The sequence below is a fragment of the Bufo bufo genome, chromosome 3, assembly GCF_905171765.1.
Source record: "Bufo bufo chromosome 3, aBufBuf1.1, whole genome shotgun sequence".
NCBI lineage: Eukaryota > Metazoa > Chordata > Amphibia > Anura > Bufonidae > Bufo > Bufo bufo.
Genome location: NC_053391.1, coordinates 608,261,813 through 608,278,574, shown reverse-complemented (window position 1 = coordinate 608,278,574; position 16,762 = coordinate 608,261,813). Strand labels below are relative to the sequence as shown.

General features: G+C 44.6%; 2 protein-coding genes across 2 annotated transcripts in view; one reads left to right on the top strand and one right to left on the bottom strand.

Moving 5' to 3' along the window:
- Positions 1-2,477: 2,477 nt before the first annotated feature.
- On the bottom strand, positions 2,478-13,792 carry LOC120993965. Its single transcript, XM_040422426.1, has 5 exons — positions 13,678-13,792; positions 13,173-13,312; positions 8,458-8,650; positions 5,576-5,860; positions 2,478-2,647 (listed from the first exon to the last, which is right to left on the bottom strand). The coding sequence occupies exons 2-5, from the start codon at positions 13,284-13,286 to the stop codon at positions 2,478-2,480; spliced, it is 762 nt and encodes a 253-aa protein (XP_040278360.1). The 5' UTR covers positions 13,287-13,312; positions 13,678-13,792.
- Positions 13,793-13,935: 143 nt separating this feature from the next.
- RACGAP1 (Rac GTPase activating protein 1) overlaps positions 13,936-16,762 on the top strand; it is a 30,271-nt gene continuing 27,444 nt past the window's right edge. The window contains exon 1 of the mRNA XM_040422343.1: positions 13,936-14,090. The gene's annotated coding sequence lies outside the window, so the exon portion shown is untranslated. The remainder of the gene's footprint in view (positions 14,091-16,762) is intronic.

Below are 16,762 nucleotides of genomic sequence, written 5' to 3'. Positions count from 1 at the left end.
TATATATTTTTAAACTTTTTAATAACATACAATTATGGGGTGTTACGCTTCATTCACCAAAATAATAAATATATATTTTTTTATTTTATAAGTTTTAAATTTGCTTTAATTGGGTTTTTGGCGGCCCTGTTGTGGTTCTTACTGTAGCAAAGTGGGGACCACATGTGGGCTTCCCTTGTCAAAAGGTTTTGTGCACTTAACATTGTATAGGACTGATTGTTAACCTAATAAAAGTTTTTTATTTTATTTTCTTTATTTACATACGGACTTAGGTTCAAACATGTGTTGTCTGTCGTCCTGGAAAGGATACCTGACTTCCGTGTTGATCTCTCTACATGGTTGGGTGTGACTGGCGTTATACTCATCCGTATGGTAATCCGGTTTTGGGAATGGAGCGTTATTGCCACATGTATATATAGATATATACATTTATATTTAATGTTACTTCTTGACAATTATATAATGATAATTTTCACATGCAAATTTAATATAAACCCAGATTTAAGACTTACGGTATAAACTGCTGACTGTATAATATTCTTGAACCCATGTCACCATTTTGTGATTCTACTCATTCCATCACATGTTTATGTCTTAACGGAGGAAGCTATGCTCCGACATGCCCAGTTAACCAAACAGGACGCTATATCTGATTCATGCTGGTTAGTTCTTTGCCCACTCATCAATTTTTTACATTTATTTGTAATGCTTTTTTTTTTCAGACACATTTGATTTTTAAAATATTTGTTAAAAATGTCACTAATAGAATTTAAGCCAATGTTACTATTCAACATAGTGTTATTGAGGTTAATAATCTGTTCACTGTATGGATACTTGAATAAAAAATTTTTTATAAGTAACTTTTTTAAAGTGTAATTTTATTATCAGGTAAAATTTTGTTGATGCACTTAATAATATATATATATTTTTTATTCTACACAATTGGTATTTTTTTAATTCACATTGTATTGTGAATATTAGGTTTGGTCACTACTACTTGAATGGGTTTCATTGTGTTTCCAAAAAGGTTAATTAATGTGTAATAAACACTAATTTTATGACATAACTTACGGGGCATTAGTTTTTTGATATCTGATATATTGTACTATGTAATATTGGCCTTTACAATATTTAAAAAAATTATGAACTTGAAATTTTTTTTGTTGAAAATATTGATTTTTTTTAAATGGTACAACTCTTTATGTAAGCGAAGAACAAACATGCTGTAGTTGGGGTTGTATCATTTTTTGATAGTTATTTAATCGGTCTGCCGTGGCACCATTCGTGTCAACACTTTCCTGCTGCAAACTAAGAACATGCCGCTGTCTGTCAAACTTTGTGTAGGCCTTATAATACAACGTTAACTTACCAACTGCCTGCTGATCTTGTCCTGATACTTCAGAGTTATGTGTAGTCATTATACTCCACTGTTACCAATGACTGCTGCGATTATCCTGATCCTTCAGAGTTATGTGTAGGCCGTATAATCCACAGTTACTATCTACCTGCTGCTGACTGTCCTGACCATGCAGAGTTATCTTTCGGCCTTTTGTCACACCACATTACCTGCTGCTGCCTGTCCTGCTGAGTTAGGACAAGATATGTTTAGGCCTTATATTCGACCGTTACTATCTACCTGCTGCTGACTGTCCTGATCATGCTGAGTTAGGCCAAGCTAGGTGTTTGTCCTTTGTAGCTATGTGAAGGCCTTATACTACACCATCAGCTATCCTGATCAAGTTGATTTGTTATGTGTAGGGCTCATACTACACCGTTACCTTTACCTGCTGTCCATATCAATTTTACTTGTAGGCCTCATAATACAACATTACCTTTACCTGCTGCTGTCCTGATCAAGTTGATTTGTTATGTGTAGGCCTCATACTACACTGTTACCTTTACCTGATGCTGCTGTACAGATCAATCTGACTTGTAGGTCTCATAATACACCATTACCTTTACCTGCTGTCCTGATCAAGTTGATTTGTAGGCCTCAGAATACACCGTTAGCTTTACCTGCTGCTGCTGTCCTGATCAAGTTGATTTATGTGTAGGCCTCATACTACACCGTTACCTTTACCTGCTGCTATCCATATATAGCTGACTTATAGGCCTCAGAATACACCATTAGCTTTACCTGCTGCTGCCCTGATCAAATTGATTTGTTATGTGTAGGCCTCATACTACACTGTTACCGTTACCTGCTGCTGCTGTCCATATCAGGCTGACTTATAGGCCTCAGAATACACCATTAGCTTTACATGCTGCTGCTGTCCATGCTGCTGCTGTCTTATTTATGTGTAGGCCTTATACTACACTGTTAACATGTACCTACTGCTGCTGTCTTTCCGAATAAGTTTTCAGTTAAAATTAGACAAAAACATAACAATATTTAAAAAAAATAAAGGAAACGTTATAACTGTAAATAACTTTTTTTTATTAAAACAAAGATATAAATTAATTAGCTTTATGGCCATTTATTTGAGTTGTTCCTGCAACTCAAACAATTGTTGCAGGTCATTTTGGTGTTTTTTATCAAATTCCTGCAGCTTTAGCGTCGCCTTCTGAATCTGTGCACGGAATTCCTTGACCATTTTTCGGTGATCCTCCTTCATTTGAAAAATTTTCTGAGATATTTTCTTTATTACTGTTATGAAAACCCAAAAAAATATATATCAATTAGCAATAAGAGGTAATTATTGAATTTTGTGTAGTAGTTGGTTTAGTACAGAGAATTTACATCTCAATTTTTAAGTATACAATATTTACTGTAATTATATATTAGATTATTTAGTGACAGTTTAGTAGTGTAGAATTATAGATTTTTGTTATATAATATTAGTTTATGTAGATTAAAGGGGCTGTTGTTTTCTATTACAGTAGTTTGTGTTGTCCCCTCATTGTTGTTACTTTTATATTCATCACAACCTGCTATATAATAGTAGGGTGCAGCGTTTCCAGACTTTCTGCACAGCACCGTACTATTAGGGCACAAAAAAAAAACAAAAAACGGTCCCCTGGACAAAATCGCTCATGAACCGTGGTCCGATAGCTGATCTACTGAGCAGGTAGCCAATGATATTAAATAAGGGCTTTGGGAGTTTTTTTGCAAACACCTGCAGCCCCGATCGCTCCTATTGGCTGGATTACTTACACATGAGCATCGCAGCTACGGAGCTGAAGGGGGAGCAGGTGGTGTCATGTGGAGGTGATCGATGCTAAACAAGACAGTACGCCAGCACCTATCTCCTCAGAGGTGAGGCAGGGGACACCAGTGTTTTATTCCCCTGCCAATGCTAATATTGGCAATTACAACTCTACAACCAATGGCAGCGCTATAGCTGCACAGGGAGAGGCAGAACTTCACATATGAGGTGGGGTTTCGGTGTATTCTTGGTGAAAAGAGGAACTAAATGTGGGGTGCATTTAGTCCTGTTACCACTTGTGAAAGTAAAAAATGTGGGTATAAATAAAAAAATTTAAATACTACAATTTTTTTTATTTTTTAACAGCCGATCGTTTCCTGATTCTGTTAAATGGCGGATTAATCAAAGTGCTTAGTATATTCGTTGAGGGGTGTAGTTTGCGTAATTGAGTCACTTTGTGTGGTTTTCCACTCTAGGGGCACGTAAGGGTGTCTTCTCTTAACATGCGACATAGCTCCTAATTATCATTAAAGCTAAATCCTCTCGCCTAACGCCACATGGTGCTCCTTCCACTCTGAAGCCTGCTGTGCGACCGAAGATAATTTTTGGTGCACACCGGTGTTCTTTTTGTAAACTCCATATTCTGGGTAATATGTTTATTATTTTTTATGATCTTAACACTTGATGTTTTTCTGAAAAAATAGATTAACATTTTTAATTTGATAAAACTATTTAGATTTTTTACATTTTCATTAGATTCTCGTCGGGCATTTAAAGGGTTAACAGAGTTTGTAGAATCAATTTTGATTAGCTAGAGGGTGTGTAGTTCCTGAAATGGGGTAATTTATTCGTCGTTTCCACTATTTAAGCCACAAAAAGTGACTGCATAACTTAACTGTTATAGAAAAAAAATAATTTTTACACAGTTTTTAATAATTTTATTATTTTCCTCTCAACATCACAATAAATTTATATTTCATTTTAAAAATTATCTAAACATGAAATAGGCATATGGGGAATGTAAAGTAATAAATTAACTTTCTCTCTATTACTATCTATTATAAAATAAATAGAAATTAAAATTTAGAATATTTATTTTTATTCCTATTTTTTTAAATTAGATTATATAAATATATATATATTTTTTAAGAATAAGACATTAATAATTTGACTCAATTTTACCACTGTCATGAAGTACAATGTGTGAAGATAAAATAGAACTATGCCCGTGATAAGTAAAAACGTTTTAAAGTTATTAGCACATAAATAGATACATTTCAGATTTACCAAAAAATTAAATGAGCATGAAGGTAAAAACAGGCCTGGGGTAGAGAGGGTTAATGTTTCTAAATATGTAATGTAAACTGAAAAGAATGGCGTGGTATTAAACAAGCAGGAAGTGCTCAAACCCACATGCAGTTGTGCATATATATAGGGGAGCAAATCCTGCACTTGTGGCCTGTTACTAATGACGATCCCCAGCAAAAAAGCATACAGTGGAGGATGCCCGCAGCGAACCACAAGTACCACAATAGACATCCTACGCAAGATAGCAATTATGTGGATGTGATAATCAATATAGCAATATAACAAAATAATAGCAAAGACAGGTGCACTCTGCGGTCTTACTAAACCCTCAAACTGATTTTAAAATTGAGAGATTAGCCAACATATCCTACTGTGGAGGACATGTCTGAGCCCGAGCACTGCACCAAGGTTTCTCAAGTAGCTCGGGGACCTAACACTCACCTACCTGAGCCGTATGGGCAATACCAGGAGCCAGTGGGCAAATTACAGGAGCATGAGGCCGACTCACAAACAACTCACCAGTTACCTCCAGCATGTAACCATGCTTGCAATGGGAGGAGGGAGGAGTCTGCGAGTCCCACTCAAGACTGGCTGATATGGCCCAGGCCTCACAGGTGCACCTGTAATTTGTAACTGGTAACTGGTGAGTTGTTTGTATTTATAGAGATGCTTGGAGGTGTATAAACTCCAATTTAAATGTGCCTGCTTTCCATCTACAGGCTACATTTAGGTGCACTTGTGAGGCCTGGGCTATATCAGCCAGTCTTGAGTGGGACTCGCAGACTCCTCCCTCCTCCCATTGCAAGCATGGTTACATGCTGGAGGTAACTGGTGAGTTGTTTGTGAGTCGGCCTCATGCTCCTGTAATTTGCCCACTGGCTCCTGGTATTGCCCATACGGCTCCGGTAGGTGAGTGTTAGGTCCCCGAGCTACTTGAGAAACCTTGGCGCGGTGCTCGGGCTCAGACATGTCCTACACCGTAGGATATGTTGGCTAATCTCTCAATTTTAAAATCAGTTTGAGGGTTTAGTAAGACCGCAGAGTGCACCTGCCTTTGCTATTATTTTGTTATATAAATATGTAATGTATACAGAATTGGAATGATGTGTGCATATATTTACCCTCCTGGTGTGGGGTAGTAATTAAGTCCTCCTCCTCCTTTTCATCAGGAGCTGGGGTGGGCATATCCTCCTCAGCAGGAGCTGGGGTGGAGGTTTCCTGCCCTTCATAGGGTCCGGGCTCTTCCTCTGCCACCTCAACATCATTGCCCACATCAGGTGGGTTAGTGGCAATGATACTGTGGGAGGGGCCCGCATGCTCATCATCATCCTCCTCCTCTGCGGAGACCTCCACCACATCCAAATCGGCAGGGGACACACAGCGGCGCACGGTTGGAATGGGAAGCCCTGTAATCACACAACGTTCAGATTTAGGCTCTATTTACACGTCCGTAACGTGTTTTTCGAATCCACGGATCCGAAAAACACGGACACCGAAAATGTGCGTTCCGCATGTTGCGGACCGCACATCGCCGGCACTAATAGAATATGCCGAGAATAGGACATGTTCTATTTTTTTTGGGAACGGAAATGCGGACCCGGAAGTGCGGGTGCGCATTTCCGGAGCCGGGCCGCACATAGAGATGAATGGGTCCACAATTCCGTTCCGGAAAATGCATAACGAAATTGGGGACATGTGAATGGGGCCTTAGACAAACAACTCTGAACTAATAAGAAATGCTAATTAAGGCTAGTTTCACACTAGTGGCAGAGACCTCTGGAACTGCCAAAACAGCCTGTCGGATCCGTCCTGCCACTAGTGTACGTGTGGCCCTGGACTACTGCTCCGGCCCCATTGACTATGGTGGGAGCGGGGCGTCGTTCTGGGGCGGGAACGATAAACCATGCCGAGAGGCGGACAGAATAAAACTACATGTCGGCATGGTTTGTGGAGTTCCTGTCTCGGAACTCTGCCACGATCCCTTGATAGTGAATGGTGCTGGAGCTGTAGTACGGGGCCACACGTACACTAGTGGCAGGACGGATCCGACAAGCTGTTCACCCGCCGGAAGAGCCTGGCGGACGTCCATGCCGCTATTGTGAAACTAGCCTAAGTGGGTGATGTATGTAAAGTAATCATGGCCTTTTACTGTAATACAGATTGATGATTGCTGTTTATCTAGATATACACACACACACACATATATTTATTATTATGTGTGTGTGCAAAGTACGAAATCAGCCGGTTACATCATACATCACTACCGCGCTGTGTGGATAAATACACTGCTCAAAAAAATAAAGGGAACACTTAAACAACACAATGTAACTCCAAGTCAATCACACTTCTGTGAAATCAAACTGTCCACTTAGGAAGCAACACTGAGTGACAATCAATTTCACATGCTGTTGTGCAAATGGGATAGACAACAGGTGGAAATTATAGGCAATTAGCAAGACACCCCCAATAAAGGAGTGGTTCTGCAGGTGGTGACCACAGACCACTTCTCAGTTCCTATGCTTCCTGGCTGATGTTTTGGTCACTTTTGAATGCTGGCGGTGCTTTCACTCTAGTGGTAGCATGAGACGGAGTCTACAACCCACACAAGTGGCTCAGGTAGTGCAGCTTATCCAGGATGGCACATCAATGCGAGCTGTGGCAAGAAGGTTTGCTGTGTCTGTCAGCGTAGTGTCCAGAGCATGGAGGCGCTACCAGGAGACAGGCCAGTACATCAGGAGACATGGAGGAGGCCAACAACCCAGCAGCAGGACCGCTACCTCCGCATTTGTGCAAGGAGGAACAGGAGGAGCACTGCCAGAGCCCTGCAAAATGACCTCCAGCAGGCCACAAATATGCATGTGTCTGCTCAAACGGTCAGAAACAGACTCCATGAGGGTGATATGAGGGCCCGACGTCCACAGGTGGGGGTTGTGCTTACAGCCCAACACCGTGCAGGACGTTTGGCATTTGCCAGAGAACACCAAGATTGGCAAATTCGCCACTGGCGCCCTGTGCTCTTCACAGATGAAAGCAGGTTCACACTGAGCACATGTGACAGACGTGACAGAGTCTGGAGACGCCGTGGAGAACGTTCTGCTGCCTGCAACATCCTCCAGCATGACCGGTTTGGCATTGGGTCAGTAATGGTGTGGGGTGGCATTTCTTTGGAGGGCCGCACAGCCCTCCATGTGCTCTCCAGAGGTAGCCTGACTGCCATTAGGTACCGAGATAAGATCCTCAGACCCCTTGTGAGACCATATGCTGGTGCGGTTGGCCCTGGGTTCCTCCTAATGCAAGACAATGCTAGACCTCATGTGGCTGGAGTGTGTCAGCAGTTCCTGCAAGACGAAGGCATTGATGCTATGGACTGGCCCGCCCGTTCCCCAGACCTGAATCCAATTGAGCACATCTGGGACATCATGTCTCGCTCTATCCACCAACGTCACGTTGCACCACAGACTGTCCAGGAGTTGGCAGATGCTTTAGTCCAGGTCTGGGAGGAGATCCCTCAGGAGACCGTCCGCCACCTCATCAGGAGCATGCACAGGCGTTGTAGGGAGGTCATACAGGCACGTGGAGGCCACACACACTACTGAGCCTCATTTTGACTTGTTTTAAGGACATTACATCAAAGATGGATCAGCCAGTAGTGTGTTTTTCCACTTTAATTTTGAGGGTGACTCCAAATCCAGACCTCCATGGGTTGAAAAATTTGATTTCCATTTTTTTATTTTTGTGTGATTTTGTTGTCAGCACATTCAACTATGTAAAGAACAAAGTATTTCAGAAGAATATTTAATTAACTCAGATCTAGGATGTGTTATTTTTGTGTTCCCTTTATTTTTTTGAGCAGTGTATATATATACACACACACACACACATTCTCAGTGAGGGAGAGATGTATGAGGTAAATGGATGATTTGCCATGTGTCACACCAGGTAATAAGTAATAATTTGTAACGGGTGAAAAAAAAAAAAAAAAAAAAAAAAAAAAAAAAAGTACCTGGGCAGACTCTCTCACTGAGCTCTTTGACCCAGTCCAGGTGCCTCCTCTTGAGAGCCGACCATTTTTTAATGATGGGAATTTCGGTGCGACTCCGCCAGAACTTTTTCTCTAGAAGCTTCTTAACCCCCATCACTATATGCTGCTTCGCAGCCTGCTTCCGGGTCCGGTCATAACCCTTCTTCAACATGCGCTGCAGGATAAAAATGCAAACATACAATCCCAAATTTTTGAAATACAAGGATTAATAATAAATATCCTCAACAACACAGCAAAAAGTGTTTAATTGTTAGAAGGTGGAAATATTAGATTTAATGTTCCCGTTATAAGATCAAATTGTATTCCAGTTGTATGTGTATGGGGTCTGAGCAATCGTATATATTGCTGAGCTGAGATGTACCTGTCTAGTGAAGTGACGGTATGATATGGGGTGTACAGCTGGTTCGCCTCCCCGTGGTGCACCCTGGGTAACGCTAAATGAACCAGCAAATACTGGCGGTAAAACAAAAAAAGATTCTCCAGACCAACAAGACATAAACTCTAATCTATAGACTATGTGTGTGTGTTTGCGTGTGGTATACAGTGTGTGGTATACAGTGTGTGGCAGGAAAATGTATATGCAATGTGCATGTGCTTGATATTTCTTTGCTGTCCATACATACATACATACATGCTACAAAGTGCTATGATGTCAAATCAATACTTATTACAACAATGATGAATATCTAATCTGACTTGATAAAAGATGAAGTTATATGTATTGTGCAAATATAATCGCAACATTATTTATTATTTGCGCACTCGCGAATATTTAAAAACACTATTGCTTACTATACAGATATTGTTCAAACATGCATTAAAAATGTAATCAAATATAGTGTTGTAATTACAGTTAGCAGGAGTTCGTCCTCTTCGTCGCGAAATTTGCTGCCCACCATTTTCAGTCTGTAAACTTTCGCCGATTTTGAAAAACATAGTCACGCACGCTAAACCATGCCTACAATGCGCACGCACATGTGCAGCACACTAATATTAAGGTTGTGATAGCGAATACGCAAATTCTCGAATATTTGATGAATCTTCCCTTTGCCGCACTAGTTAGAATATACCTTCGGATCTGACTTTTCACGATCGCAGGAAAAACTCAGATCCGACAGTATATTCTAACCCACAGGCGTTCCCATAGTGACGGGACGCTTGTCGGGGAGGAGTATGCTAACAACTGTAAAAATTGGGAAAAAAAGGCAAATATTCTAAATAACGAATATATTCTCTATATATTCGTTTTTTAGAATATTGGTAATATTCTAAAACAAGAATATATAGTAATATAGCGAATATTCGCTAAATACAAATATACAGCAATTTAGCTAACATAGTGGTAGAATCTTTTTTTTATAGTCTATTCGCTATATCGCTATATATTCATGTTTTAGAATATGACGAATATTCTTCAAACGAATATATAGCACTAAATTTACTGCTATATGTTCTTTTTTGATCAAATTCGCATTACGTGATTTTTACATTTAAGATTAATTGCAATTGCGAAATAATCTCGAATTCGAATATTCGCGAATATGAAACAAATATTCTATTGAATATTCGCGAAATATCGCAAATTCGAATATGGGACCTGCCACTCATCACTAGTTTTGATAAATTTGCCCCATAATGTCTGTCAATGTAAACTCTCCAACATAATTGGTGAGCAAGTGCTTTTGATATTGACCTTCTCAAAATGACGTGGCCATACTGGGTTGCTATGGATTTGGGCTAAACCCTATGGGTATACTGGTACCAAATGGAACTTACTGCTCAGGCACAGGAAGATGGGGGAAATGTTCACTTCCAACTCTGTGATTGTTGGGCCTTGACTGGAGAAAATGTGCATTGGCATGCTGTTTTTTTTAAAAGCTGTCGGAACCCCACCACTTTGATACTGATGATGCGGTACGCAAAATACAGAAGTGGTCCGTGTGCATCCCACACTTTACATGGGCTACATTGTAGAAATGCCTATTGTCTGCAAAATGGACAAGATTAGGAAAAAAAAATTATAATTTGCAGCATGGCCACAGGGATGCGGATAGCTGGTCCAGACCTCCAGGGTCCTGCTCCCCCCTCCTCCCCAGATATAATGGTCCAGGACTCCAGAGTAAGTTTTACCAGTTCCAGAGTCAGCCAGCCCTCACCTCACAGCCACTTAAACGTCTGCGCGTCCACACTCCAGCAGCGCTGCCAGGCCCAGCAGCACGCAGCTTCGCTGTAAGCTCCGCCTCCTCCATATCCGGCCAGTAGGACTGCCGCACAGATTGCCGCCGATGACGTCTTCTCTTTCGGTGACGTCATCGGCGCAGGCGCACTGAGGGAGTGCTGAGGAGGCGAGCGTCCTTCTCTCAGAGCGCCTGCGCCGAATGAAGACAGGCGCGGGATTTGAAATGCTGACAGGGCCATCCGGAGGAGGAGAGCGCTCGCTGGCCCTGTCAATCAACAGGAGGAGGGGGCGGTTTTTTGCGGCGGCTACCAGCAAGTAGACCCCCTACTTGCTGGTAGTGAAGTGATTTGCATATTTTAAAAGATCGATTTTTAAGGAAACAAAGCCACAGACAAAGGTAAGAGCCCTATGTAGGGAATAGTCGTTCAATAACGATTTTAACAAGCCCAAAAAAAAAAAATATGTGTTTTGGGGGTGACAGAAGCCCTTTAAAACCTAAAAGATACATGATTAAAATTATAAAAAACATACAAAAAATACATAGTTTTTACATCTAAAAAAAATAATGTCAAACAATATCTCATTCCCTCTTAAAAGGAACCTGTCACCTCCAAAAACCATCCCAAGCCGCCAGCAGTACCTGACAGTAGCCAGCAGTACCTGACAGTAGCCAGCAGTACCTGACAGTAGCCAGCAGCGCGTTTCCAATGATAATTTTCTTCCTGAAGGCCGATGCGGCTAAAGTTCAGAAAACGATCTTTTATCCCCTGCCGGCGCGCTTCTCTAGTCAGGCCTGAAGTCAAGGGGCAGCGGCCTCCTTGCTTTTCAAGTCAAGATAACCACGCCCCCTTCGCTGTGACTGACAGCGCTTATGCAGAGAGTTTGGCAAAGCCTGCCAAACTGCCGGCCGTCAGTCACAGCGAAGCGCGCCGGAAAAGGATAAAAGAACGTTTTCTGAGCTTTAGCCGCATCGGCCTTCAGGAAGAAAATTATCGTCAGAAACATGCTGCTGGCGGCTTGGGATGGTTTTTGGAGATGACAGGTTCCCTTTAAAAGAACCCCAGAAGCACAAACACCAGTAGCACAATAAAAATGGATCACATCATACCTCACAGACCGGACGTTTAGCGTCTCCCACTCTCGCACCACCTCCTCGTCTCATTCCCTCTCTGTTGGTGTCCTGCAAGGCTCTGTCCTAGGACCCCTGCTCTTCTCTATCTACACTTTCGGCCTGGGACATCTCATAGAGTCCCATGGCTTTCAGTATCACTTTTATGCTGATGACACACAAATCTACCTCTCTGGTCCAGACATCACCACCTTATTCTCCAGAATCCCACAATGTCTATCTTCCATATCATCCTTCTTCGCCTCTCGCTTTCTAACACTTAACATGGATAAAACAGAATTCATCATCTTTCCCCCATCTTGTTCAACCCCCCAACAGACCTATCTATCACGATCAATGGCTGCACACTCTCCCCGGTCAACCAAGTCAGCTGCCTAGGAGTGGCCTTGGATTCTGCCCTCTCCTTCCGACCGCACATCCAAGCCCTTTCCACCACCTGCCGCCTCCAACTCAAAAACATCTCCCGAATCCGCACTTTCCTCAACTTTGAATCTTCAAAAATGCTTGTACATCCCCTCATCATCTCCCACCTAGACTACTGCAACATCCTCCTCTGTGGCCTTCCATCTAGCACTCTCGCTCCCCTCCAATCTATCCTCACCTCTGCTGCCCGGCTAATCCACCTCTCACCCCATTACTCCTCTGCCAATCCCTTCAATGGCTCCCCATTGCCCAACGAATTCAGTTTAAAATACTAACAAATACATATAAGGCCGTCCACAACCTGTCCCCTCCCTACATCTCTGACCTGCTTTCCTGATATATCCCCACACGCAATCTCCGATCCTCACAAGACCTCCTCTCCTCTCCCCACAATCGCCTCCAAGATTTCTCCCGTGCGTCCCCCACACTCTGGAACTCGCTACCCCAACATATCAGACTCTCACCTACAGTGGAAACCTGAAAACCCACCTCTTCAGACAAGCCTACAACCAATGACCCTGCTGCCTCTATACCACCACGACCAGCTTCACCTGCACCTACTGTGTCCTTCTCCCATACCTTGTAGATTGTAAGCCCTCACGGGCAGGGCCCTCTCTCCTTCTGTACCAGTTTGGAACTCGTCTTGTTCATGCTTAGTGCAATTGTCTGTATTATGTATGTGCACCGTTTATTATGTGCACAGCGCTATGGAATGACTGGCGCTTTAAAGGGACCCTGTCACCTCCAAAACACATTTTAAACCGACATCATTACCTTACAGTAGCCCCCAGTGTGTTCCTGATCATGTTTTTCATCCCTCCACTGGTTGTTGTATACTTTATAAAAACGCTGTTTTAATCTGTGTTTTCACTATCCTCAGAGTCAGCTTAAAGTCAAGTGGGCAGCGGCCTCCTAAGCCCCGCCCCTTACCCATCCCCCACTCACTGTGATTGACATCCTGCTGTCAGGCTGGGATCGTGCAAGCGGTGCGCTCCCGACTCCCGCACTCAGCCGGCCGCTTTCCTCTCTCTCTGCGCATGCGTCGTCGGGCTTTTCCATCGTGCGTTTTGGAGGTGACAGGTTCCCTTTAATAATGATCATACCCATTGAGTTTAATGCGTTTATTCACACATCAGCGATTTTCTCGCACTACTGTGGGCCCTGATGCAGACCAGACACGCCCGTCGCCGCTGGCACATTTATCATCACTGATGCCAGCTATGGGCTGGCATAGATTTGAGCTCAGACGCAGGGGTGGTCGGAGGATGGGCCTAATTTATGTTTGTTTGTTTTTGTCTACAAAAGAAAAATGCTGACAATGTGAAAGCCCCTGAACCACCACCGTCCGGAAACCCCAGTGCGTCCGTGAGAAAGCAGAGGCCCTGTGGGTCTGACCGCACCATGTCACCCTCCACACCCTCTCTTCATACCGCCCTGCCCCGTCACTCACTTCCCTGGAAAGCGCAGTAAACGCACGGCACATAGCATTCGTACAACGTAATGCGGTTTCACTTCACTTCTCAAACAATACTGCTGATTTTCAACGAGATTCCGCCCCGGTATCACTCCGCCTCTGAATCACTCCGCCTCCTCCTGGTATCACTCCGCCCCCTCCCGTCAGTTTTTGTGCGAGACTCCAGTTTTCTCCGCCCCCAATCACGGCTTACGGACACTACGTAACCGCATTGTCATGGTAACGAGGGCGGGGCTATAGAATTCAAACTTGAGCGGGAGCGTTTGGTGAAGACAGTGAAGCGCTTGTTAGAAGTTCGGTGACCGGCGGAGAGGTTGCCGTCCACGTTTGTTACAGCCTAGCTGCTGCACATGCGCGGTCCTCGGGTGTAACCGGGGAGCAGACAGCCGGTAAGTGGGGCCTGGGGAATAGGTTTAGAGGGCAAATAGCCTGAAGCGAGGCGTGCCCGGGGCTGTGCAGGCCGCAGAGGCGCTGGCTGGGAAGCGTGCGGTAGGCAGGTGGGAGAGGCGCCCCTGTACCCGAGGAGTCCGTACCGGGAGCTGTAATAAGCAGGGGTTGTGCTGCCCGGCGGTCATTATCTCCCCCCGGGGATGTAGTGGTATAGCCTGCTGTGTGCGGAGGGATACACACTACGTACAGGAGGCGCTGGAACCTGCTGGCGCCTCCGTGTGGTTTACCTGAGCTGTGTCTTTACGTTACCTGCCTCTGTACAGATGGGCAGCGCTGGACTGGGTCCACATCACGTGTTACCTATATCTTAGGGCAAAAGGACACGAAAACCCAGCGCACCAGGTTCTTGTATCCTGCACAGTCTGGTAAAGTGTGTGTGTTATACACTAGGACTGTATGGTGAATGGAGACCACTGTCTGGCATCAGTCTGAGGCATTGTGTATGGTAAACGGATGGGGAAACGCAGTGTGGCTGTATTATAAAAGGTTATATGTAAAACCCGGACCTCTGCTGATAGATAAGGCTGCTTTCACACTTGCGGCAGGACGGCTCCGTCAGACTGTTCACCCTGTCAGATCCGTCCTTCCGCAATTTTGCAGGACCGCCGCTCCTCCCCATTGACTATAATGGGGACGGGGCGGAGCTCCGGCGCGGTGAGAGGCCGCCAAACTAAAAAGTCGGACATGCAGGCCTTCCGCCGTGCTGTGCCAGAGCTTCGCCCCCGTCCCCATTATAGTCAATGGGGACGTAGCGGCGGCACGGCGAAATTGCAGAAGGACGGATCTGACAGGGTGAACAGCCTGTCGGATCCGTCCTGCCGCAAGTGTGAAAGTAGCCTAACGTCACTTCCACATCAGGGGCTGTGCAGATGAGCTGTTGGGCTTGTATGTGCCCCTTTCACACATACATGATGGACAACGCCACGGGCACGTCTGCCGTGACAAGATGGTCCATCGGTCATCTGTGTTTGGTCCGTGTGGCATCTATTCCATGGACACTGCTAGGCCTGTCTCACATGGTCAGTATTAGGCCTCATGCACGCGGCCGTTTCGTGCATTGGGGACAGCAATTGGGGTCCCCAATTATAGTCAATGGGGACGGAGCGGCGGTCAGTGGGCTGGACCCATTCAACTTGAACAATGGAAAGAAACAACATGGAAGCACTCCGTAGTGCCTTCGGTGTTCCGTTCTGCATCTCCGGAATTGTGGACCTAGTCAAGTGAATGCGTCCGTGGTGCACACGTCCGGCGGCCGTGGATTGCCGACCTGCCATTTGCGGGCACCCAATGGCTGTGTGCACGAGGCCTTAGTAAAACCAGGAGTGAAACCTATAGAGAAAATATATACGCACCTAGGTTTTAGAGGAGGACAATAAGGAAAACTTTTTTTTTTTTCATTAGAACTCAAGTCAGACCCCCAATGTTAATAAGACCCCAACAAGACCTCAGATCAGACCCCCAATAAGAGCCCCATGCCTCTAATCAGCCCCCTTTGCCTCATATCAGCCCCAGTAGCCCCCACTAACTCTCGTTTGCCCCTCATCAGTCCCTAGCATCTCCAAATTGCCTCTCCTGCTCCTGGACGCCGCCGCTCCTCAACTACATCACGATCCTCTTCATCCTGCTGTCGGCTGTACACAGGGTGAGATCGCAGAGCGCCCTCACAATGTGCGCAGCCTTGACAGCCGAGGACCAGGAAGCGGTGAGCACAGAGCCTTCACCGGTTCTCCTTTACTAATGCGCGCACTTTTTTTGTGGGGAAAAAATGCGTCTCAGGCCTATTGTACACAACCGTAGGTGTCCTGTGCTGCAGACCGCATATGCAGATCCGTGATACACGGGCGCCGTTCCGTGGACATTCCGCATCACGGATGCGGACCCATTCACTTCAATGGGTCCGGAGATGCGGAACGGAAGCACCGAACTGAACCCTACATGGGGTTTCGTTCCTTAGAACATGTCCATCTTTTTGCGGAACGGGCGGATTGCGGACCCATTAAAGTGAATGGGGTCGCGATCCTCTGCAACTGCCCCACGGTTGGTGTTCGTGCATTGCGGGCCGGCGGCGCACACGTTAGTGTGCTGGAGGCCTTATGGGGCGAAAAATAAAGTAATACATATTTGTGCCTCGTCTGTGTTTTGGACCCAGTCCTGGTTTTGGCTTGCAGATACTGATTTGGGGGTGTGTGGTCCACATCATGGGCCAAAGTAGTGCCATGTTTCATGGTTGTTGTTTTTTTCCTTCTCCACTGACATGTGAATAAACGCATTGAAATGAATGGGTATGTGTGTAGTCCTTGGAGAGCAGATTCACTGAGGTGTGAATGAGGCCTTATTCACATTTCTGCGTCCATTTGATGTCCGTGTTCCGTCATCTGTTAAGGATCAGTGTGTAGTCTGTGTCATCCGTATTCCACGGACACTGCTCAGCCGAAAATTAATTTTATACACCTCTGTCAGTGAAAACCGGACCAAACGCGGACGCCATCCATGCAGTCTGTGTTTTTTATATATATTATATTTTTTTTTTTTATGGACGTGCTTTGTCCGCATCACAGACCAATGTAGTACATGTCTGCCATTTTTTCCACTGACGCAAAGTAAAATACTG